Source organism: Pimephales promelas, chromosome 25, assembly GCF_988280905.1.
Source record: "Pimephales promelas chromosome 25, fPimPro1.hap1.1, whole genome shotgun sequence".
NCBI classification, from domain to species: Eukaryota; Metazoa; Chordata; class Actinopteri; order Cypriniformes; family Leuciscidae; genus Pimephales; species Pimephales promelas.
In genome coordinates, this window is record NC_142793.1 from 3,599,488 (window position 1) to 3,626,295 (window position 26,808).

The 26,808-nt window shown below is 41.2% G+C and overlaps 1 protein-coding gene across 3 annotated transcripts in view; it reads right to left on the minus strand.

Moving 5' to 3' along the window:
• lrrk2 (leucine-rich repeat kinase 2) overlaps positions 1-26,808 on the minus strand; it is a 90,561-nt gene that overhangs the window by 54,091 nt on the left and 9,662 nt on the right. For 2 of the 3 annotated variants that reach the window (XM_089127718.1, XM_089127716.1), the window contains exons 5-23: positions 25,812-25,949; positions 23,677-23,811; positions 23,453-23,584; positions 23,226-23,345; positions 22,588-22,742; positions 22,418-22,491; positions 19,697-19,803; positions 17,551-17,680; positions 17,333-17,457; positions 17,134-17,261; positions 13,916-14,060; positions 12,919-13,058; positions 12,723-12,851; positions 12,463-12,633; positions 9,958-10,222; positions 2,586-2,768; positions 1,017-1,123; positions 864-930; positions 571-779 (exon numbers count right to left, since the gene is read on the minus strand). In XM_089127718.1, coding sequence (XP_088983844.1) covers positions 571-779; positions 864-930; positions 1,017-1,123; positions 2,586-2,768; positions 9,958-10,222; positions 12,463-12,633; positions 12,723-12,851; positions 12,919-13,058; positions 13,916-14,060; positions 17,134-17,261; positions 17,333-17,457; positions 17,551-17,680; positions 19,697-19,803; positions 22,418-22,491; positions 22,588-22,742; positions 23,226-23,345; positions 23,453-23,584; positions 23,677-23,811; positions 25,812-25,949 — 2,660 coding nt within the window. The remainder of the gene's footprint in view (positions 1-570; positions 780-863; positions 931-1,016; positions 1,124-2,585; positions 2,769-9,957; positions 10,223-12,462; positions 12,634-12,722; positions 12,852-12,918; positions 13,059-13,915; positions 14,061-17,133; positions 17,262-17,332; positions 17,458-17,550; positions 17,681-19,696; positions 19,804-22,417; positions 22,492-22,587; positions 22,743-23,225; positions 23,346-23,452; positions 23,585-23,676; positions 23,812-25,811; positions 25,950-26,808) is intronic. The other variant, XM_089127719.1, reaches the window with a different exon arrangement.

Consider the following 26,808-nt stretch of genomic DNA (forward strand, 5'->3'; position numbering starts at 1 on the left):
TATATAATAATGTATATATATATATATATATAAAATAATTTATTTATATATTTTTATATAATATAATTTATTTATATATAATATATATATATATATATATAAAATTTTATACATTTATAAACTATAATCAGTGTTATTGTATTACCTTTGATCGTACATCAAACTAAATGAAAATGAGAAATGTTGCTTTGGCAACAAGCTGAAATCAATAATATTTTAATTTATTTCAGTTAAGGTTTATTTTGTTTCAAGTAACCCTGACTATAATACATTTTATATAATTGCAATTAAGCGTCCGAACACATTACATTCAGTTCACACTTACGTATATTCTTTTAAAGTATATCATTCCCATAACATGAACTCTTTTTAAAAGTATGTTAAAGCATACTTCTTTCTTCACAAGTGAACTTAACATCATTTCATTTATGTTCTGCTTGATCATAGTACTAAAACCGATAGTAACTAACATGTTCACAGAAACATTGAGGATATTGTAGAAACAGAAAGGGTTTTGAATGCCGTTTCAGGTTAACTTTGACAACACACTGATTTAATGTTTCCACACACCTGACAGAGAACACTGGGAAACTCTGATAGACTGTTTTTACTCAGATCAAGCCGAAGAAGGTTTTCGATCTGTCGCTTAAGAGAGCTCACATCCATCAAACAGGACAGATTGCTCAGCTCATTCCCTGATAGGTCGAGCAGACGGATGGGGTCTTTGTCTATGTCCGGAGGAACTGCACCAGAAGTCGAGCTTTCCACGAACCCCTGTCCTGTAGAGTTAACACAACAGAAGACACATTGATCGGGTGAAAGTTGTCGGACTAGTTCCCGTGAGCTTGTTATACAGTGTGTACCTCTGGTGTTGTGAGAGTTAAAGCGCCTATACAGAGGGATGCTTGCATCTGTCTCACGATGACATCCCTGTACAAAAGATGTTCAGTCAGAGAGCCTCATTGTTAAAATCCAAGCACACAGACCACAAAAAGTGCATGTGTTCGATGTGGTACCTCTGAATTGGCACGTCTACATCGACTGTGATTTCTCCAAGCAGGTTTTCTGCCCTCTTCTGGTGAATCGTTGAACGGCAATAATCCATGTGAAGGTCCGTCACTCCCTACCAATGGAACGGCACGTTCATTCTTTCAGATAAGTGATATTATGTGTAAGTGCAATTTTCCTCCTGTGAGTCAATTAACAGTGCTAAATTAATAACAGCAATAATAATTTACACTCACCAAAAGAATTATAAGGAACACCAGTTCAATTTCTCATTAATGCAATTATCTAATCAACCAATCACATGGCATTGCTTCAATGCATTTAGGGGTGTGGTCCTGATCAAGACAATCTCCTGAACTCCAAACTGAATGTCAGAATGGGAAAGAAAGGTGATTTAAGCGATTTTGAGCGTGGTATGGTTGTTGGTGCCAGACGTCTGCACAATCTGCTCAGTTACTGGGATTTTTACGCACAACCATTTCTAGGGTTTACAAAGAATGGTGTGAAAAGGGAAAAACATCCAGTATGCGGCAGTCCTGTGGGCGAAAATGCCTTGTTGATGCTAGAGGTCAGAGGAGAATGGGCCGACTGATTCAAGCTGATAGAAGAGCGACTTTGACTGAAATAACCACTCGTTACAACCGAGGTATGCAGCAAAGCATTTGTGAAGCCACAACACACACAACCTTGAGGCGGATGGGCTACAACAGCAGAAGACCCCACCGGGTACCACTCATCTCCACTACAAATAGGAAAAAGAGGCCACAATTTGCAAGAGATCACCAAAATTGGACAGTTGAAGACTGGGAAAATGTTGCCTGGTCTGATGAGTCTGGATTTCTGTTGAGACATTCAGATGGTAGAGTCAGAATTTGGCGTAAACAGAATGAGAACATGGATCCATCATGCCTTGTTACCACTGTGCAGGCTGGTGGTGGTGGTGTAATGGTGTGGGGGATGTTTTCTTGGCACACTTTAGGACCCTTAGTGCCAACTGGGCATCGTTTAAATGCCACGGCCTACCTGAGCATTGTTTCTGACCATGTCCATCCCTTTATGGCCACCATGTCCCCATCCTCTGACGGCTACTTCCAGCAGGATAATGCACCATGTCACAAAGCTTAAATCATTTCAAATTGGTTTCTTGAACATTACAATGAGTTGACTGTACTAAAATGGCCCCCACAGTCACCAGATCTCAACCCAATAGAGCATCTTTGGGATGTGGTGGAACGGGAGCTTCGTGCCCTGGATGTGCATCCCACAAATCTTCATCAACTGCAAGATGCTATCCTATCAATATGGGCCAACATTTCTAAAGAATGCTTTCAGCACCTTGTTGAATCAACGCCACGTAGAATTAAGGCAGTTCTGAAGGCGAAAGGTGGTCAAACACAGTATTAGTGTGGTGTTCCTAATAATCCTTTAGGTGAGTGTAAGTCATCATTGATTCTGCATAATTCAATAATTATTAATACATCCAAACTTTTTGAGCATATCATGGTCGAAAAGGCAACGCAAACAAAATGACCCGCATCACATGAAATGACTTGGTGTTTCCATGAGAATCATCTTACCGTCACTCTCCAAGTCATCAAACATGAAGACTAAGCTTTCATCTAAGGAAATGTGCGAGTCGTCACTTTCCTCGTCCGTTAAGTATCCGAATGTGCTGACATCACTCTGTAATCTACTGACTCCAGAAAACTCTTTCCTCCTCTGGAGTGACAAGATCTGTCTGGCCAAACGCTGACCTTTACCTTAAGAGACGCAGAGAAAAGATGAACCATCAACAGTCAGGCTAGTTTTTGTTCTGTAGAATTCAATTCCCCAAATACTTGGTAATAGTAGTGACAAACTGATTCTCTAGATGCCACAAGTAAACTGGCACTTTCTTGTGGATGGTGTAAAAACTGGTGTTCCTTTACTTATTTTAAGCAGTAAAGACAAGCCCCATGTTTTTTAGACAGAATTTTAAAAAAAATGTGCTTAATTTTATTGAATGTGCACTTGAATGTGCCCTCAAATCTTGAAAGTATATATATATATATATATATATTTAAAAAATACTAATCATTTAAAATGAGTGAAATAAAGGTCAATTTTAAGTGTGCAGCTTTAAAGTTATTTTTAATTAATGTTATTTTTTAATTAAACTTTTGTCATACCTTAATGAAGTTCACTTACTTTGATATGTTGACTAACAAACTAAAGCACAAGACTATGAATTTAACTGTAATTATTTAAAAGTAATAAACTTTTAAATGTATTCAACTGCAACTTCATCCTTAAAGGTCCCCTGACATGAAGTTGTCCCTTTCTGAGGTTTTTAACGTTAATATTAGTTCCTCTAGCCTGTATTTAATCCCCTTGTGTTTAGAATTTTCAATCGGTGTAAACCGAGCTTTGGCTATCTTTCTCTTCTCTGCAGCCCAGATCTTGAATCTCCTCGTTATTACGATTACGTTATTACGTTATTATTATTAAGGTTACCTCCCCTTTCTCTGCCTTGCCCGCCCGGAGAATTTGGCTCGCCCATGAGAAAATGAGCTAGGAACAGGAAGTACGAACACGCAGGCGCGATTTGAGTTTTTCCTCGAGAGATATCATGGCTTGCATGCGAGCGAAGCATGGCAGTTGATCAGTGTTCGAATGTACAAATGAACACAAAAATATTTTTTAGTTCCTTCATCCAAGCCTCTGAAGAAACAATGGATTAATTTTATTTTCTCTGGAAATGTGCCGAAACAACTTCCCCACCGACGACTGTTTCCTCTACTCGATTAACGTCTGAAAATAAATCGATCGAGCTACCAAGCAACAATTTCTGATGTGTAGCCTAATTGTTCAAGTTCAGACAGGTAAGTTAATCTTTCTCTTAAAATTATTCAATACTGTTTATGCATAAGTAAAGCCAGTGACTAAAATATCAACTTCGTGGAACATAGTGGAAGGAGTCGCATCTCGCAAGCCATATCGAGAATCTCGTATTGATTTGTCACCTGTGACCCTGACCGATGAGGTGTCGGAAGCTATATCCGCTCCGTTTATGTCACGGTTGTTCTCTGCAGTCATTCTCTCAATCCGAGTGACCAGAGACTCTGGCGGTCTTCCACTCTTCATAGAACCAAGGTTACACCAGTAACCGGCATTCTATTTCACTGTTACAGACCGCCAGAGACGGTCGAACATAGTGGAAGGCGAATACCACCAAGTCACGAGGACCACTCACCTAGATACTGCCTGCTAATACAGCAGAACTGATCAAAGGAATAGGGGCCACATTGATCCTGTAGAATCTTGTGAACGTACAAGGTGACGTCCATGTAGCCGCTGCACATATTTCAGAAAGGGGCACCCCACATAGTGCTGCCCAAGAAGTAGCCACTGACCGGGTTGAATGGCATTTAATAGACGCTGGAACTGTCTGACCAGTATCCACCACCCAATGAGACAACCTTTGCTTCGACAGGGGTGAGCCTCTCTGACAAGCATCAAAATGGACAAACAGCTGATCAGTGGTGCGCCATGAAGCGGTCTTCAACACATACTGTTGCAATACCCTCACTGGACACAAGGCTGTCTGGGAAGCCTCTTGATGAAATGCTGCAAGCTGAATGGGTTGGTTCACAAAGCCATCAGACACCACCTTAGGTTGGAAAGCTGGATTCGGCCAGAGTGTAACCTGATTGTACTCAGGTCCCCACCTGAGACACTGTGGACTTACCGAGAGGGCACGAAGCTCACCTACTCTTCTGGTTGACGTTATAGCCAAGAGAAAAGCAGTCTTCATCGAAAGACTTCTAATATCAGCCTGTTCAAGTGGTTCTTAAGGCAGTAAACACAGACTGTTAAGCACCATCTGAAGATCCCACTGGGTATGCATTATCCGCACCGGTGGATTAAGACGTGCTGCTCCTTTAAGGAAAGCCACCACCAATTTTTCCGCACCAATCGATTTCCCCCCAAGGGGTTACGATGTGCTGACAAGGCTGCCACGAATACCCTTTGAGTCGCTGGGGACCGCCCAGTGTCCAATAAATGTTGTAAGAATATCAACACTGAACTGATGGAGCAAGTGACTGGGTTAATAGACCAATCTGTACACCATGAAACAAAGATCTTCCAATTACTGGCGTAAGTGCGACCTGTTGATGGGGCTCTTGCATTCATGACAGTGTTCCTCACATCTGCAGAACACTGTGAGAGCTCCTGCTCAACCCCAGGGGCCATGCACATAGACTCAACTTGCCCGGTGAGGGGTGCCAAAGCTCCCCGTTCATTTGTGACAGTAGGTCTCTCCGAACAGGCAATGGTTGTGGTGGACCAGTCGTAAGGGCCAACAGCAGACTGAACCACGGCCTTTCTGGCTAACAGGGTGCCACTAGAATAAGCCTGTGTCGTCTGACCTGCACATGCCTCAGCACAGGCCAAAGAAGTGGAATTGGCGGGAACGCATAGAGGAGTAGGTATGGCCAGTCGTGGGCCAGGGCATCCTGGCCTAGCGACCCCTGCTCCTCCTGCTCCGCAAACCACAGCGGACAATGTGTTGTTTTCTGCTGTTATCTCGGGACGCTTGTCCCGAGAAAAATGGCGTTCGTCAGGTCCAGTTTTGTGTCCAGCCTCTCACGGGGATTTCGGATGCCCCAACGCCTGTGATGAGACGACTCAACACCTGTGAAGAGACGACTCAACGCCTGCGATATGTTATGGCGCCGTTTTATTCATAAACAATATTTATATTTAATAATTATATTTAAACAATATGAATGTAAGCCAGAGGAGAACTGGCCCCCGACTGAGCCTGGGTTCTCCCAAGGTTTTTTCTCCATCCAATCTGATGGAGTTTGGTTCCTTGCCACTGTCGCCTTGCTTTTGGCTTGCTTTGAGCTTGCTCAGTTGGGGTTATTTAGTGTTTAGCAATGTTGTTGATCCTGTGTTGTGCTACTTTCATGTTATCAGTGTGAAGCTGCTTTGATACAATCTGTATTGTGAAAAGCGCTATATAAATAAATGTGACTTGACTTGTCGTCCTGCTGGCAAAGAGGTCGACTGCTGCGGTCCCATAAAGTCCCCAAACTGATTGAACTACCACCCTGTGCAGACACTAGTCCCCTGGTTTCGGAGCCGACCGAGAGAGTAAGTCTGCACACTGTTGCGGTTACCGGGAATTTGTGCCGCCCTGATCAACAGGAAGTGCTGGTTTGCCCACAACAGCAGCACTCGTGAAAGCCGAAGACAAGGTAGAGACCTCGTGCCCCCTTGGTGATTGATTAAACACACCACTGTGGTGTTGTCTGTCCGTACCAGGATGTGCCTGCCCGATAACTCCTGTCTGAAGTGTCTTAGGGTGAAGAGCACTGCCCACAGCTCTAGGATATTGATGTGATATGTCATCTGCTGCAAGGTCCAATTCCCCTGCACGCCCTGGTGTTGCCACAGCCCTCCCCATCCCGAGAGAGCGGCATCTGTTGTCACTACTTCTCTGCGTGCTGGGGGTGGTCCCATTGGTACACCTCCTTGTAGAAACTTCCCGTCTCCAAAGCCTGAGGGAGACAGAGCAACTGGTTGTCCCCAAATAAGGTATGTCGGTTGTGAACTGCTGACAACTGTCTGGCTATCAACCAACGCTGAAAAGGATGAAGGTGTAAAAGTCCTAAGTGAATGGCCGATGAAGCCGCTGTGAGAAGGCCCGCTAGTCGTAAGAAGTGGAGATATGGCAGCTTGCGCCGAACCTGGAACCTCGCTATGGCTCCTCGTATAGCTTGCCTCCTGCATGCTGAGAGGGTAGCCCTCATTATTCTGGAGTCCAGATCCAATCCCAGAAAACATATTGATTGGCATGGAGTAAGGCAGCCTTTCTCTAGGTTTACCCTCAGTTCTAAAGCAGTAACATGCTCCAGTAGGTGCTTTGTGTTGTTGGCTTCTTGCTGAGGTGATCTGGCACAAAGCAGCCAATCGTCCAGGTAAGAGAGAATCAGCATGCTCTCTCGTTGTAGAGGTTCCAGTGCCACCTGCATACACCGTGTGAATACACAGGGAGAGAGGGAGAGGCCAAATGGTAGGACTCGATACTGGTATGTCCTGCCCTGGAATGTGAACCGAAGAAACCTTCTGTGATGAGGTGCAAAGGGTACGTGAAAATATATGCATCCTTCAGATCCACAGAGGTGAACCACATGCCGGGTTCAACTGCTTGTAGGACATCCTTGACACGCAGCATGCTGAAAGGAAGGTGTCTGAGACTCCTGTTCAACCGTCTGAGGTCCAAGATTGGCTTGAAACCTCCATCCTTTTTGCGAACTAGGAAGTACTTTGAATGAAATCCCCCAGGATGGACTTGGGGTCTACCAGCCGCACCTTTTGCAGTAGCTTCTGGACCTTGAGAGATAGAGCAAGAGCTTGACGAGCGTCCCGAACCACTGTGGGCCGAGTGTGTGCATAATTGGGGTCTGTGACGGAACTGAAGACAGTAGCCCCTGTCGGGTGTGTCGAGGAGCCACTTGTTGTCTGTAATCCCTCTCCAAAGTTGTAGTTGAGAGGCTGAAAAGTGTCCCATCACAGACCCTGGACCATCACCGACGATGGGGCGCAGATTCCCTACCCCTGGGGGGGGGGGGGGCGACGATAAGTCGCCGCAGGGCGAGCAGGTGGTCTACGAGCACGAGATGCCTCCCTTCTCGAGTCATACCCAGGTCGAGTAGCCTGCTGTCCAAGCCTGTAAGACTGTCCCTGCCTGTGTTGGAATGGATTTACATGACGCACATGCATTTGATGTGAGGATGGTCCATAACTCACACTGCGTTAAAAGTGTTGGAACGGAGACTCCACTGCACAAACTCTGCGTTCAAGAGCTTCTTGAGCGGCTGGACCAAAAAATCATCCTGAATCATCCGCATCCTGAAGGCCAGAGCTGTCGTCACTATGGGAACGTTGGAACAGGGAATGTGAGGGTACCATCCCCTCCATAGGCAAATAATAATCCTGTTCCTCCCGGTCTAAGGAGTCAGAGGCTGCAATAGATAAAGTGTCTGGTTCTCTCCTGGAAAACCTGGATGCCAGCTCACACCTGGGCAAGGGAGGAGCTAAAACACCCACCGCTGTCCCCTCCCTCACATTTTGATGAGCAGGGGGTACAGATAATAAAGCCTTAATGCCCTGAACTGCATTTGCAAGCTCAGCTACTTGCTGGGTCAATGTACTTGATTCAGAGGAGGTTCACATCTTCTTTGAAGGCCTTCCAGTCCCACTGGCCAGACATTTGCTACTCACATGCGGCACTGTCCCAGCGGATGGAGCTGAACTCCTAAACTGAAGATCCAATTCAGCCAGTCGATGTTGTCTCATTTCCAAGGACATCAAACTACATTCAGGACATGGGTCTACTAAAGCCTCAAGGAGGTGATCAATGCCTAGGCAAGTGGGACATTGAATGTGAGCATCCATGAAGTCCATTGGACCGGAGCAGAGGGAGCATGAAGCTGCCATAGCATCCAGACCAGTAGTTGGGTCGTCTATTTGGTCGTGTGTCGGCCATTTTTCAAACTTCCCTCTGATGCTTCTCTCTCCTTCACACACACACACCCTTCATGTGCACGCGCACTAACCCCCCAGACCCACCCTCAAATACTTCTTGCCAGTGATTGGCTGGAACACTGTTTGTTAGGTTTCGTGGTCCGGGTGAGACATGATTGTTTTTGTTGCCGTTTGTGGAGCCTGTGGTGTCTACAGAGACCGCGTTTTTTTACAGTGTGTTTAGGGGACAGGCAGCTAGCCGATAGTGAGGAGACGTTTGATGTATGTGACAAAAATGTTTTGGCCCCACATCGCTTAGAGAACCTTTAAACAAATACTACACACAGTCTGACAGAACCCTGGTTAACCACGGAGTTCACGTGAGTACTCACCAACACTGCTAGTAGTGACCGATCGGTTCCAAACAAACCCTGGACAACCAATGGGTATATGGTCCGATGTACGTCGATGAATCCAATATAATCCAATCAAAATAATCCAAATATAATCTAAATATTTCTCCCGAGACACAGCTGTAGCGGGGAGCAGTTGCTCACCAAAAACGCTGTGCACGCTCGAGCGAGATCTTTTCGCGAGAATGACTGCAGAGAACGACCGTGACATGAACGGAGCGAATATAGCTTCCGACACGTCATCGGTAGGGTCACAGGTGACAAATCAATACGAGATTCTCGATATGGCTCGCAAGACGCGACTCCTTCCACTATGTTCGACCGTCTCTGGCGGTCTGTAACAGTGAAATACATTCCACATTCCAGCTTAAGTAAGTTCAGTGATGTTTAATTTTATTGGAAAAAAATAATAATAATTTAGTTAATTTATATACATAGCCGAAAACAGTGATATCATCGTCCAGCTCAGTTCAGTTCTCATATAATGGTGTCAATGCAGGCTGATCAATAATTTAGTTGAATATTACATTAAATGTCCACAACTAAGCAAGCCAAAAGCGACATAGGTAAAAAAAAAAAAGGCAACAGTGGCAAGGAACCAAAACTCCATCAGGTGACAGAATGGAGAAAACAACCTTGGGAGAAGGTTTGTCACAGTGGATCTGAAAGTTACTTATTTCCATATTCAGATCATCCTGAGACACAAGACGTTTCTCAGGTTCATGTTTGGAGGTAAAGAGTCCCATCAGTAGCACCCAGGGGTGTTCTCATAGTGTCAGCGGATACTCAGGGATATCTTATATGCGTAATCCAGACATTTTTGGTTGTTCTAGTGAATAAAATTGATACCCTTTTTTCAATTTTTTTTTTTCCTTTCTCAAAGCAGAACATTACATAGAAATCTCTATTGAAGAAAATTCTGACATTTTTATAGCGAATAATGACCCCAGAATATATTTGTCAAATACATGCCAAACTTCAAACAGCATTAGGCATTGCCAGATCATGGGAATGGACTCACTGTTCTTGTTGCTCGTTGGAGATTGAGTCCTGCACTCAGAGAGCAGAGCGCTGAGCCACGTCGCCTTCATCTGTCCGAGGCGGAAGCTCCCGAGGCACAGGGCGCTGTTGGTGCGGTCCAGGCCCAAACGCCTGAGCAGGAGCGTGACCACAGGGTCCTCACCCCTCCTGATACACACGCTCAGAGCTCCACGCAACTGCTGCTCATGAACACCTGCAGAAACCAGCAGCTCCAGCAAGGCCAGAGGAGCCCCCCGATCACACAACTGAACAAACACAGAAACATCTTCAGTGCTAGCAATGACAATAAAGATCCTGTTATAGTGTTACTCAAGCTTTCTTGAACAACGGTTGTGGAATGAGAGCAAGTGGATGCTGCACTCTGGTGGTGTTTGAGGAGAGACCCCTGATATAACTGTAAAGCGATTTGGGTGTACTGTAGTACATAGTAAAGCTGAATGAGATGGATCCAACCATTCATCATCCATCCATCATCAAATTTCATCCATCCATCCATCCATCCATCCATCCATCCATCAATCTATCCATTGAAAATCAAATTCCATCCATTCATCAATCAATCGTTCATCATTCAGCCATCCGTCCATCATCTCTAACCATCCATCCATCATCCATCCATCATCATCATTCAGCCATCCATTTATCATCTCTATCCATCATCCATCCATCCATCATCTCTATCCATCATCCATCCATCCATCCATCATCATCATTCAGCCATCCGTCCATCATCTCTAACCATCCATCCATCATCCATCCATCATCATCATTCAGCCATCCATTCATCATCTCTATCCATCATCCATCCATCCATCATCTCTATCCATCATCCATCCATCCATCCATCATCATCATTCAGCCATCCATCCATCATCTCTAACCATCCCTCCATCCATCCATCCATCCATCCATCCATCATCATCATTCAGCCATCCAACCATCATCTCTAACCTGAGACACAAGACATTTCTCAGGTTCATGTTTGGAGGTAAAGAGTCCCATCAGTAGCACCCAGGGGTGTTCTCATAGTGTCAGCGGATACTCAGGGATATCTTATATGCGTAATCCAGACATTTTTGGTTGTTCTAGTGAATAAAATTGATACCCTTTTTTCAATTTTCCATCCATCCATCATCATCATTCAGCCATCCATCAATCATCTCTAACCATCATCCATCATCCATCCATCCATCATCATCATTCAGCCATCCATCCATCATCTCTAACCATCCATCATCCATCCATCCATCATCATCATTCAGCCATCCATCAATCATCTCTAACCATCATCCATCCATCCATCCATCATTATCATTCAGCCATCCATCCATCATCTCTAACCATCATCCATCATCCATCCATCCATCATCATCATTCAGCCATCCATCCATCATCTCTAACCATCCATCATCCATCCATCATCATCATCATTATTCAGTCATCCATCCATCCATCCTCCATCCATCATCCATCAGTCGATCGTTCATCATTCATCCATCCCTGCATCCATCAATCCATCCATCCATCATCAAATTCCATCCATCCATCCATCCATTCATCCATCCATCATCAAATTCCATCCATCCATCCATTCATCCATCCATCGACCATTCATCATCCAGCCATCCATCCATCATCTCTAACCATCCATCCATCCATCCATCCATCAATTGATCGTTCATCTATCATCCATCCATCCATCCTCTCTTATCATCCATACATTCATCAATTGATCGTTCATCAATCATCCATCCATCCTTTTCTAACCATCCATTCATCCATTAATCAATTGTTCATCGATCATCCATCCATCCATCCACCCATCATCATTCAGCCATCCATCCATCCATCCATCCTTCATCATCCATCGTTCATCAGTCGATTGTTCATCATTCATCCGTCCCTCCATCCATCAATCCATTGGTCATCAAATTCCATCCATCCATTCATCCATCGATCATTCATCATTCGGCCATTCATCCATCATCTCTATCCATCCATCCATTTATCCATCCGTCCATCAATTGATCGTTCATCTATCATCCATTCATCCATCGATTTATCCATCCATCCATCAATTCATCGTTCATCTATCATCCATCCATTCATCCTCTCTAATCATCCATACATTCATTGATCATCCATCCATCCATCCATCGTTCATAGTTCATCCATACATCCATCCATCCTCTCTAATCATCCATACATTAATCAACCGATCATTCATCGATCATCCATCCATCCATCCATTGATTGTTCATCGATCATCCATCCATCCATCCATCCTATCTAACCATCCATCTATCCATCCATCCAATTAGAATGAATTAGGCTGTTGCCATATTGCTATATGTAAATAAACACTTTTATGATTGGCAAATGCGAAAAGAGTAAAAACATAAAAACACCCCCTTTAAAGCCACAGAATGAGTAAACTATGATTTTTCATTGTTGTAAATATTCCTTTAAGATTCATAAATCAGACCTGATAAATGAGCGAATCGCTCTTTGTTTTCTTGTTGACATCAGCGCCCAGCTTAATGAGACATTCTGCCATGTCCACATCTCCGTCCTCGCACGCTCGCTCCAGCAGCAGGTACATGATCTCAGGGTCCGCCACCATCTTACACAGGCACAGGCAACTCATTCCCTGCAACTGAAGCCCAACAAAACTGGGATTTTTCCGGGGATCTTGCTTTTATTTGACTTGTTTAAGTCTAAAACCTTTCAGTTCAATTTTCTCACTGGATCTCGACGCTGGTCTCCCGTCTTCTCCCGCAGGACCTGAAAGATCTCTTTCTCGAAAGCCTCTTTCTGCAGCCATGCTGCGGCACTCGAGCAGGTGTCCAACAACTTCCACACCGCCTGAAACCCCTAAAGGACAATCGCACACTGTTAGGAACAGCAACAACCCTGCTGATTTTGAACTGTAGTGAGCTACCTTTAGAAGCATGACTGTGTCCTCTTTGTGTTGCCGTACAGAACTGACCAAAACAAAGGCCAGGACAGGCACCATCGTACGGGACAGCTTCTTCTTAGAGATGAGGTGAAACAGGAGACTGAGGGCCCAGTAGTGAATGTCTACAATATGGTCATGAGTTTGGATTATTATACAGTTGTGCTTATGTTTATGTTTAGCATTATTTAAATAGCTTTTTTAAACCTTTATGTCAGTCAGATGGTCTCTTCCTGTCTTAGGGGCCATACACACAGAATGTGTTTTCGTGTTTAAAAACGTGAGACACAAGAAAGTTGAAGGAAAACTTAAAGTGATACTTCACCCAAAAAATTAAAACTGTCATCCTTGTGAAACTTTTGTTCATCTTCGGAACACAAATGAAGATCTTTTTGATGAAATCTGAGGGATTTCTGTCCCTTCATTGACAGCTATGCAACTACCACTTTGACACTTCACTTGTTCATATGAATTGAGTGGTTTAGTCCAAATATTTTGAAGTGACTCAAACTCATGATGAACAGATTAAATTTCTGCTTTTATTCAATGGAGGGACAGAAATCACAAAATTGTGTTCCAGAGATGAACGAAAGTCTTATGGGTTTGGAATGAGATGAGGGTGAGTAAATGATGACAAAATTTTCAGTTTTGGGTGAACTGACCCTTTCAGGTCTACAGACACATTTTTTAAAAAAGTTTAACTTCTTATAAATTGAGCACCACATTTTTAGAATAATATGTCATGCGAGAGATTCTTCAAGAGACTTAAGCACAATGTTTAAACACATCCGTCTAGCATATTTTCACAGGACAATGGAAAGTTGGTACAGTGGAACTCAAAAACCCATTCTGTCATCGGTCTTAAGTAGACGTTTTTTCGCCAGAATAAGCAGCAATGTGGAACATAAACAGCAATGAAGTCTGGCTGGGATTAGAAGTAGAGGCTGGTGATCTCCTGGCATGGAGAAGTGTTTAGACTCACCGCGCTCCTGTGGAAACATCTGCAGCGTATGAAGAACCGTGTCGATCGCCCCCTGCTGGCACATGAGGTCCACAGCTCCAGAACAGTCGGCTAGCGCTGAGAGGACCCCAAGTCCACACTCTTGAATCTCCTTATTACTGATAAACTAAACACACAAATGACACATTTACAACACTCCACACATTTACTTAAAACTTAAATAAAAGTCCAATGTTACAAAAGGAATTTTACAGGTGCAATACAAGTTAAAGTCTGACAGCATTTCTGGCAGAAGTAGGTTTATATATATTATATATATATCAAGATGGTTTAAAAACAGAAATGTCAAGTATATATTTTTGTCTAAGAGCATATATTAAAGGGATAGTTCATTCGAAAATGCTAATTTTGTCATGCAGTTACAGTACTCGCCCACTGACACGTTTTCCAAACCTATAATGGTACGTTCACACCGAACGCGAATAGCGCGTCAGGCGCGAATGATTTAAATTTTAAGTCAATGCAAAGACGCGTTACGCGTGTGAAAAATTCCTGCGTCACGAATGAGGTGTTGAGCGTGGCGCGGAAGACACGAATACACCTCGTTCGCGCGAATTGAGCGTCTGGTGCGTTAAGCGCGTTACGCGCAAATTATTTAGTTAGTGCCATTTGTGCATTCACGCGTTTGACACAAATTCGCGTCTGCCGCCCGAGTTGAAAAATCTGAACTTTGGCGTGAATTCGCGCCGCGTTAACCAATCAGGAGCCTAGCTGCTTGCTCACGTGAAATTATTTTGTAATATGACTAAATGCATGGTGGGATTATGCAAAACAAAGCAAATATTTTATCACTTAAAACATTATTTCTATATACGAGACATGTTAATTTTGTATTTAATGTTATTCATTCCATATCTAGATTATATGAAATAGTATTATGTGAAGACAACCTACATGTGCATAAGTTCGTGTCTGGACGTGAGAGAGAAAAAAAATCACACCACAGGTTAATAACTTTTGGAAGCTGGCTCTATTTATCATCAAAACAAAAATAAATGACAGCCCAGACAGCAAACTGACATTGAATCAACGTGGAAACGACGTCCCTCATGACATTGACGTTGATTTTGCTCATCGAATTAACGTTGAACCAACGTCAGACGCGGCATTCTTCAAAGCTAAATGAAATCGAAAATTGGTTTGCTTTCATAACGTTGAAACAACGCGTTGATTTCAAGTTGATTTTCCGTTAGTTTTGAAAGAATGACGCGTCTGACGTTGGTTCAACGTTAATTCGATGAGCAAAACAATGTCAGATCAACGTTGTTTCGATGTCATATTTCCACGTTGATTCAATGTCAGTTTGCTATCTGGGAGATTAGACGGATGAGGGCGAGGGTGATCCTCGCTCCGATGCGGGACAACAGGTCATCAAACTAGACGCGTGACGGGCGGAAGTACCGCTGACAGCGGCCGTCATCTAGCGCAGCTCCTGGAGCGAGCAAATGGTGAAACTCGCCAAACGGTTCGGCTCCGAAGGGTCCGGTAGACACAAATACGGTGACGATGATCCCCACGCCGCTGGTCTAGCTCTCCAGAGCAAACACAGTGCGGTGAATCTCTCGATGAATGCTCGATCAACATAAACAAAGATGGCCGTCAACGGGTTTCGGTTTTGACGCGCGTAAATTTCGCTTCAAACTTTTGATTTTACCCGAGTCAGTTTCGCTCTTGACGCGCGAATTAACACAAAGTGGCCAAGCGTCAAACATAGACGCTTTTTAGCGGTAGACGTGAATTTGACGCGCTATTCGCGTCCGGTGTGAACGTAGCATAAGACTTGCGTTCATCTTCAAAACATATTTACATATATGACATCCCAGATAGCAAACTGACATTGAATCAACGTGGAAACGACGTCTCTCATGACATTGAAACAACGTTGATTTTGCTCATCGAATTAACGTTGAACCAACGTCAGACGCGGCATTCTTCAAAGCTAAATGAAAATCGAAAATTGGTTTGCTTTCATAACGTTGAAACAATGCGTTGATTTCAAGTTGATTTTCCGTTAGTTTTGAAAGAATGACGCGTCTGACGTTGGTTCAACGTTAATTCGATGAGCAAAACAATGTCAGATCAACGTTGTTTCGATGTCATGTTTCCACGTTGATTCAATGTCAGTTTGCTATCTGGGATAGAATTTTAAAAAATGGTCAGGTTTCATTAATATTTATTAATTTGTGTTTTAAAGATGCACAAGAGCCTTTGAAAGTGTAAACGCCAGTGGGTGGAGCCTATGGTGCGATGATGTGTAACTATATGTCTTGGTCTGGAGGCAGGCGTATCATATGCAAATGCATTTGCCCGTGTGTCGTCACAGATATTGCGATATCAAAACAAGACGTTTTTGAAGCTTGATTAAATAAATGCTTCGTTTATAATGAGGACGTTTTAGGCTTTGAAACTTGCAGGATGTTTTAAACACAAAAAGTACAAAAAGCTCTTATTTGTCAAATTTCATTTCTCATGTCAAGGTAGGGTAGGTCATTATCAGAGAGGCTAGCAATAGCAAGCTAGCTTTGAAAGCATGAGATCTCACCCTCCCTACAGAGAGTCTCTAAAGCTACGCCTCCTTCAAAACACACGAACACACACAGCAGAGAGACGGCGTTAAATTACCTCATCTCTCAAAGCACATAACATTACAATAATAATGTACGTAAACAACTCTTATTTGCACCACCGGACTGCTGCAGATCCATTTCAGCATGAAGTGCTGATATAGAAATGCAAAAAACCCGAACAGCTCGCAATGATCGGACAAAAATGCTTTGATCCTGACACTTCCATGGAAGATATAAGTAGATGTTTTAATATTTAGACCATTTCTACTATTGACTGCTATCAAGATGTGAAGAGATTCATACCTTTAAATGTACTAAATACTTCATCATTAGAAATGTGTAATTCCAATTATATTTAAAGTGCCCCCATTATGTTTTTCCAATATTTCCTTTTGTGTGTAATGTAATGTGTCATTTAGATAAAAATGATATTACAATAAATAAAGTTATTGTCTCTCAAAAGAAAGAATATTAATTTTCATATTAATCAGCGATAGGAGAAAATATTTTAACATTGTACACCGCATTGAGTCCTCATAAGCAAAAGATTTAGCATTATGGTCCATGTTGAATTATTGAACTATTTTAGCTTGTAAGAAACAAAGTATTTACCCTATTAAGTGCCTCTAGATAGACCGTGTGAGCTCCCTCCAGCACACACTGGTTCTTCAGGACCCGCAGCGACACACCCACCGTGTCAGGATCCGCTACAGAGTGGCCATGTTCTCTTAAACTCCTGTCTGTGTTCACAATAAGACCGTCAGAAATCACGCAGGCATATTTCATTACAGTAAGTAGACCGACATTCTACCTGGGTTGAGAAGAACTAAACTGGCTCTGAGTCCATCCAGCTGAACCTCAGGAACGAAGTTGTGTGTCCTCAGAGCACTCAGGATCTGTCCGAGAACCAGGGCCCCTTCATCAAGACTGGCCCTCCTGGAGAAACACAAAACTATGAGTTCATGTTTCCGCCAGTCATACGCCATAATAAACTGTCCTTGATCAGAGGTGGGAAGTGTGTGTGCTTACGCTCCCTGAAAGAGTGTGTGAAGCAGTTTGCAGGCACTTTCACACACGACACTGGAGCTGGCGTGTTTCCGCATCAGATCCACAATGTTGAAATGGATGCCAAGGGATAGCAGCAGATCTCTCATCCTTCCTGAAGTCACACAAACACAAGCTAAGCGAGTTCGGCTCGTGAACGTCCCTCGTGAAGAAGAGGTGGAGTTTTAAAAAGAGTGTTTATAATGGAGAAAATATACGTAAGTGCAAACTGACACTTAATTGAATGTAAAATGTTCTATGGTTTAAATTTATATAAAAGTTGAGCTTTTTTGACACACGTAAGCAGGACCTAAGTACATGTTCAAATTAAATTTTATAATAACTTCTATTGTCTTTAAAATGTGGTTAAAGGTAACTATTGTCTTTGAAATGGTAACTCCTACTATACTATCTTGAGGCCACGATATAGTTATAATTGATTTTTTTTGACAAAGTGGGACTAAGGGGGCTCTGTAATTTCATAACAAATTGAACTAACAATAAGTGTGTTAAAAAAACAAGCATCTGCAAGTACAAAAAATATACTTTTAAGTACACTATAAGTACGCATTAAATACAATTTACAAAATTGTCAGTTTTTTATTGTTTTTGTGTAACATTGGCCAAATATTCAAAAAACTATGTATGAAACAAATGTACATAAAAAAAATGATACGGACAAGCAGGGGAGTATAATCAGTAAATGACACGAGTCTAAATTCTAATTTTTGACAGACTATTGTATAATAATTTAGTATCCACTGATTCTAATCATACATATTATAAAGGATAGATGGTATGTGAAATGCAAAATAATCCAGTTAATGTTGGAGTTGATAAGTGAATACCATTCAGTACCATTCACTCACCAAAAAGGATTATTAGGAACACCACACTAATACTGTGTTTGACCCCTTTCACCTTCAGAACTGCTTTAATTCTACGTGGCGTTGATTCAACAAGGTGCTGAAAGCATTCTTTAGAAATGTTGGCCCATATTGATAGGATAGCATCTTGCAGTTGATGGAGATTTGTGGGATGCACATCCAGGGCACGAAGCTCCCGTTCCTCCACATCCCAAAGATGCTCTATTGGGTTGAGATCAGGTGACTGTGGCGGCCATTTTAGTACAGTCAACTCATTGTCATGTTCAAGAAACCAATTTGAAATGATTCAAGCTTTGTGACATGGTGCATTATCCTGCTGGAAGGAGCCGTCAGAGGATGGGGACATGGTGGCCATAAAGGGATGGACATGGTCAGAAACAATGCTCAGGTAGGCCGTGGCATTTAAACGATGCCCAGTTGGCACTAAGGGGCCTAAAGTGTGCCAAGAAAACATCCCCCACACCATTACACCACCACCACCAGCCTGCACAGTGGGAACAAGGCATGATGGATCCATGTTCTCATTCTGTTTACGCCAAATTCTGACTCGACCATCTGAATGTCTCAACAGAAATCGAGACTCATCCGACCAGGCAACATTTTTCCAGTCTTCAACTGTCCAATTTTGGTGAGCTCTTGCAAATTGTGGCCTCTTTTTCCTATTTGTAGTGGAGATGAGTGGTACCCGGTGGGGTCTTCTGCTGTTGTAGCCCATCCGCCTCAAGGTTGTGCGTGTTGTGGCTTTACAAATGCTTTGCTGCATACCTCGGTTGTAACGAGTGGTTATTTCAGTCAAAGTTGCTCTTCTATCAGCTTGAATCAGTCGACCCATTCTCCTCTGACCTCTCGCATCAACAAGGCATTTTCGCCCACAGGACTGACGCATACTGGATATTTTTCCCTTTTCACACCATTCTTTGTAAACCCTAGAAATGGTTGTGCGTGAAAATCCCAGTGACTGAGCAGATTGTGCAGACGTCTGGCACCAACAACCATGCCACGCTCAAAATTGCTTAAATCACCTTTCTTTCCCATTCTGACATTCAGTTTGGAGTTCAGGAGATTGTCTTCAGCAGGACCACACCCCTAAATGCATTGAAGCAACTGCCATGTGATTGGTTGATTAGATAATTGCATTAATGAGAAATTAGGAACAGGTGTTCCTAATAATCCTTTAGGTGAGTGTACATGCCATAGCTATAATAAGGTTATGTAACAACAATCACTGCATACTGCATACTCACTGTTGTGCTGTATTAGTGTGTGTAATGTACAGGTAGCAGCCTGAAACACTCCCACACAGGAGGAGTGCAGAAGCATCGCAGCCATGATGAGTGTGTGAAGAGGAGGCCTGTGTGATAAGAGATTCATCATTACGACATCACACCCTGTGCTCATTAACATGTGACCACCTACATTTAAAGGGATACTCCAGTTTTTTTGGAAATAGGCTCAATTTACAACTCCCCGAGTAGAGAGTTAAACAGTTGAGTTTTACCGTTTTCGAATCCATTCAGCCGATTTTCTGATATTCAGAAGAATATCAGTAACCAGACAGTTTCTGGTCTCAGTAGGAAAATATATTATGGAATTCAATGAGACCAGAAACTGTCTGGTTACTGATATTCTTATAAACATCAAAAAATCGTCTGAATGGATTTGAAAACGGTAAAACTCAACTGTTTAACTCTGGGGGAGTGTTAAAATTAGCCTATTTCCAAAAAAACTGGAGTATCCCTTTAAATATCATCACCTCTTTAGTATTCAGCAACTTGATGATGACAGTATTAACTACACAAGTATGCAGAGGGTCATAACCTACATAACATAATCTAGAAATATAATAATAACACATGTTTCTTTTGATTCTTTTATTATTGTGTCAAAATGAAGGTTCAAAACTATAAAAATCATTCCCTTATAGTGGTGTAACAATATATCGTGCCACAATATATCACAATACAAAAATGCAACAATGTGTATCGTTGCCAGTGGTGGAATGTAACGAAGTACAAATACTTTGTTACTTTACTTAAGTACATTTTTCATGTATCTTTACTTTACTAAAGTAGAATAAATAGAGCCTACTTTTTACTTCGCTACAGTTTGCAGCAATTATTCTACTTTCTACTCCACTACATTTAATTTCTACAACTTCTGTTACTTTTTCATTACATTTTCTGATCAGTTTTTGCTAAAACGTAATCTGACCATCCGTTCGTTGCACGTTTGTCTCACCAGTGACGTTTGGTTGCCATAGATATATCAGCCCGGTCACACTAAATGCGTCTCGCACGCAGTGTGTTTATCGTGCCATATATTCGTGAAAATTTGTTTTTATGTGCATAGCAAACGCACGCACCGTGTGTTATATACGTTTGGTTAGGATTATGGCAAGCCAAGAGGTTCAGAATTACACCATAAATTAATCACGTTTACTGCCAAACATAGTTATTAACATATAGTAAGGATAAGCATGATGTGTATATTGCCTAATTGCAAGCTTGTTTCAGAAATGGTGACAACAATTTTTTTTTTTCCATAATTAATGAGCATCATTATGGAGTAGGCTATTAGGTGGAACGAGTTAGAATAAATGTTTTATTAATCATTAGAAAATAGTCATTAAGAGAATCAATTGTTATTCAAGTAGCTACTTTTACTTTTAATACTTAAAGTACATTTAAAATCAGGTACTTTTTACTTTTTACTTAAGTATGGTTGTCATTGTGTTACTTCTACTTTTACTAAAGTAAATATTCATCTGTTTATTTGTACTTTTACTTAAGTACTGAGATTCAGTACTTCCTCCACCACTGATCGTGGATAGTACAATATGTACTGTGTATAGTTCACCCAAAACAAAAATTACTGTGGGAGAAAATATTTAAGTTTTAGTGTCAGTACTACATTAAACTACCATATAATGTTGTATTTAATGTATAATAATGATAAAGAGGAATTTTTGTGGGTCCTGACAATGTCAAATGTCTTGTTACCAGTAAAAAGTGGCCTAAACTTTATTTTAAATATATCTAGTCAGTGGAAGAGTGCCAGAAATATTTGTCTTGTATTTTCAGCTTCAGAATCATGAATATGTTTATTCTGGTGTTCATTGGGTTTCCAACAACAAGTTCAAGCCTATTCATTTACACGATAAACTGTAAAAAAAGATGGACGACGCCCCTTCGCTCTCTTCCATTGGTCAGAAGTGAAGTCATCAGTATCCCGATATGGCGCCGACATTGTGGACTTAAGTCTGCGCAGAAGCGATTTCAGGACCAGACATGCGCAGTCGTGAGCAGGAAGTAAAGCCGCGAAATCAAGGTCCCGCCCTCACTCTCGCAGAATCAATCGCAAGCACACTTTTTTAGAATTAATTATAGAAGTTTAGGTATTAAATTTTAAGCTCCAATCTCCTCAGTCCTCCGAAGATCCCGAAAAAAAGTCTGTTGGTGCTTCAGTGACTACTTCGCTCAGAGAACCTGTCAATCACAGCTGTCAATCATGACGTCAAACACTTTAAACTACTTCAGCAACAGAAACCATCTTTGGAAAAACGATATTTGAAGTGTAATTTAATTGTTTAGGTGGTCTCACGTGCCGTTAAATAACATGGGGAGGCGGGGTTTATCACCTATACTAGGACCGGCCACCAGAGGGCGATCAAGACGTTTGGCTTCCCTTTTCAGGGCTTGTGCGGCACGCTTGATTTACACACACAATGTTACACCAGATGTAGCATTTTAATCAACAGTAAAAAAATGTTTTAACCTTTAATCATATGTCTTGGAGAATCGTATCATGACATGAGGGTATCGTTAAACTCCTATTCCCTTGAGCAAAAAATGATCTGTATAATAATCATATTGTTAGTAAAACAATTATAATGGTCTCAACCTTTAACTTTAAAAGGGATTCCATGAGAAAGAGTTTCGGAGCAGAGAATATGAAGGAATGCGCACCTTCCTTCCAGTTCCACGGGGCCGGACGTGTTGCAGTGGAGCAGCAAGCTGTTCAAGGCCCAACACGCCACTTCCTGATCGGGCAACGAGATAGAAAGTTACATATCCACATTAGTCAAAGCCATCTATTGAGATAAGATGTTTCTGCACTGTAGGGTAAAACAGGTCACCTGTACTGTGGCGTCTTCAGCATGTCTCTGTAAAGCTGTATAACAGGCCTCTCTCCACACGAGCATCTCCTCCGCTTCAGTGGACACAACTTCCTGTTCCGCCTCGTCCTCCTCTCTCTCTCTCTCCAACCCTTCATTCTGTACAACACACTCCACTGAGGGGAATAAACAAGATATAGTCACCTTGAATCGCGAATAACCTTAAAATTGTGACTAAAAACTAAATTAAAATAAGGGAATGAATTAGTTCAATGTGGTCACAATGTATGTTATATATATATATTATTACATTTTAAAAGAACTGTTTGATCAAATAAATGCAGCCTTGGTGAGACTTCTTTCAAAAACATTTTAATTATTTCAAAGTAATGTATATCGTATCTGTTTTTAGACCAATTATTGCAACCTATAAAAGTGCTACATTTAATGTTTTCTTAAGAACTCTATCCTAGCTATGTATTTGAATTTCACATGTAAATTAGGACTGGTCACTGAAAATGTCCCCAAATCTATGTACAAAAATCATAAAATCATAAAAAAGCAGCTTATATGTCAAGCGTGGGCTCTACGGGATCCAGTGGTGGGCCGGGTTCTCTGTTTACTGTACTATCATGTTCATATGAGTCATATGTACTCACCGAGCGCGCTCAGACAGGAAAGGGCTTGGATCTGCACTGTGGCGTTCTCAGGATACAAGACACATGCTTTCACTGCTACTTTATGGACACCATTCAGCACCAATATATTGTAGTAACTCTCTGGTAAAAGTCAAAAACAAGGCAACACAACTCAAAAATGGTAGCAAAACTAAATCATATATTGTAAGAACGGCCTTGTTTCAACTTGACCTATGACCTGGACTCACCTGATGTCAATTTCTTTAACAAACAGCAACCGGCCTCCTGTATCGCCTCAGAGTTGAGCCACATCTCCATAGCCTGACACGCTAGGCTGTAGCATTTAACGCTTTTGGACATCAGAATCTCAACATTGCTGGCTAGATCCAAGAAAGAGAGGCTTATTTAGTATTGTTAATAATGATAATCCCAGTCTCTGATTGTAAAGCATGGAGTGAGCAGTGTGTTTTACCCGGAGCAGCCAGCGGTACGAGGACCCTCAGCACTCGCAGAACCACATTCTCACTGTCCATGAACCGGCTCAGCGCATTCAAAACCACCTCATGGTCCTTCTTCTCAACAAACTCCACCAGATGATCCTCAGACACTGACAACCAAGCAGAACACTTTAACATCAGTTATTCAGATGTATAGCCAAGTCAAGTTTATTATAGTGGCTTTTAACAATATGGACCGTTTCAAAGCAGCTTTACATTGAAAACAGGAAAATACAGTAACAGAGATTGTTTTTGAAATTACAGTAACAGAGATTGTTTGAGATTACAGTAACAGAGATTGTTTTTGAAATTAAAGTAACAGAGATTGTTTGAGATTACAGTAACAGAGATTGTTTTGAGATTACAGTAACAGAGATTGTTTTTGAAATTACAGTAACAGAGATTGTTTGAGATTACAGTAACAGAGATTTTTTAAAAAATTACAGTAACAGAGATTGTTTTGAGATTACAGTAACAGAGATTGTTTTGAGATTACAGTAACAGAGATTGTTTTGAGATTACAGTAACAGAGATTGTTTGAGATTACAGTAACAGAGATTTTTTTAAAAATTACAGTAACAGAGATTGTTTTGAGATTACAGTAACAGAGATTGTTTTTGAAATTACAGTAACAGAGATTGTTTGAGATTACAGTAACAGAGATTTTTTTAAAAATTACAGTAACAGAGATTGTTTTGAGATTACAGTAACAGAGATTGTTTTGAGATTACAGTAACAGAGATTGTTTTGAGATTACAGTAACAGAGATTGTTTGAGATTACAGTAACAGAGATTGTTTAAGATTACAGTAACAGAGATTGTTTTTAAAATTACAGTAACAGAGATTGTTTTTAAAATTACAGTAACAGAGATTGTTTTTAGATTACAGTAACAGAGATTGTTTTTAGATTACAGTAACAGAGATTGTTTTGAGATTACAGTAACAGAGATTGTTTTGAGATTACAGTAACAGAGATTGTTTGAGATTACAGTAACAGAGATTGTTTAAGATTACAGTAACAGAGATTGTTTTTAAAATTACAGTAACAGAGATTGTTTTTAAAATTACAGTAACAGAGATTGTTTTTAGATTACAGTAACAGAGATTGTTTTTGCGGTAACAGAGATTGATTTTGAGATTACAGTGACAGAGATTACAGTAAGATTGTTTTTGCGATTACAGTAACAGAGATTTTTTTTGAGATTACAGTAACAGAGATTGTTTTTGAGATTACAGTAAGATTGTTTGAGATTACAGTAACAGAAATTGTTTTTGAGATTACAGTAACAGAGATTGTTTTTGAGATTACAGTAACAGAGATTGTTTTTGAGATTACAGTAAGACTGTTTGAGATTACAGTAACATATATTGTTTTTAAAATTACAGTAACAGAGATTGTTTTTAAAATTACAGTAACAGAGACTGTTTGAGATTACAGTAACAGAGATTGTTTTTAAAATTACAGTAACAGAGACTGTTTGAGATTACAGTAACAGATATTGTTTTTAAAATTACAGTAACAGAGATTGTTTGAGATTACATTAACAGAGATTGTTTGAGATTACAGTAACAGAGATTGTTTGAGATTACAGTAACAGAGATTGTTTTGAGATTACAGTAACAGAGATTGCTTTTGAGATTACAGTAACAGAGATTGTTTTTAAATGTACAGTAACAGAGATTGTTTTTGAGATTAGAGTAAGAGAGATTGTTTTTGATATTATAGTAACAGAGATTACAGTAAGATTGTTTTTAGATTACAGTAACAGAGATTGCTTTTGAGATTACAGTAACAGAGATTGTTTTTGAGATTACAGTAACAGAGATTGCTTTTGAGATTACAGTAACATAGATTGTTTTTGAGATTACAGTAACAGAGATTGTTTTTGAGATTACAGTAAAATACAGTAAGACACTCACAATTGTATTTAAGTGTATAGCCCTACTTTTGATTTATTCAATTTAATTAAGTTTGTTCAATTTTGCAAAATTACCTGACATTCCGCATTATACATTAAATTCCATTTCTGACTGGACTCTTAGCGGATGGGGAAATCATAGTGTCTTATATAACTATTGCTCATACTCATTGTAACAGATCACAGTTACCTGTCTGCAGCAGTGGTTGTAAAGCAGCACATCCCTGAAGCTGAACCTCTTCTCTGTCACTGAAAGACCTCATGGTCTCCAGGACCAGGAAAAACACATCCACTTCCTCCACATCCAGAACCTGCATCACAATCTCACCTGACCAGCACACAAGCAACACCTCCATCAGAACCACATTTGACCCACAAACACCAAATATTGCTTTCATTTCTGGAGAGGAGTGCGGAAATGCGGCAATATGGTGGTGTACCTCAAGTGAAATGAAACATGCTAATCTAACCATCATCATAAACACATTTGTGTAAGTGGAATGTGGCTATTTCATAACAACAAACAAGAAGAACTCCATTTATGATATACACTCACCTAAAGGATCATAAGGAACACCTGTTCAATTTCTCATTAATGCAATTATCTAATCAACCAATCACATGGCAGTTGCTTCAATGCATTTAGGGGTGTGGTCCTGCTCAAGACAATCTCCTGAACTCCAAACTGAATGTCAGAATGGGAAAGAAAGGTGATTTAAGCAATTTTGAGTGTGGCATGGCTGTTGGTGCCAGACGTCTGCACAATCTGCTCAGTCACTGGGATTTTCACGCACAACCATTTCTAGGGTTTACAAAGAATGGTGTGAAAAGGGAAAAACATCCAGTATGCGGCAGTCCTGTGGGCGAAAATGCCTTGTTGATGCGAGAGGTCAGAGGAGAATGGGCCGACTGATTCAAGCTGATAGAAGAGCGACTTTGACTGAAATAACCACTCGTTACAACCGAGGTATGCAGCAAAGCATTTGTGAAGCCACAACACACACAACCTTGAGGCGGATGGGCTACAACAGCAGAAGACCCCACCGGGTACCACTCATCTCCACTACAAATAGAAAAAAGAGGCCACAATTTGCAAGAGCTCACCAAAATTGGACAGTTGAAGACTGGAAACATGTTGCCTGGTCTGATGAGTCTCGATTTCTGTTGAGACATTCAGATGGTCGAGT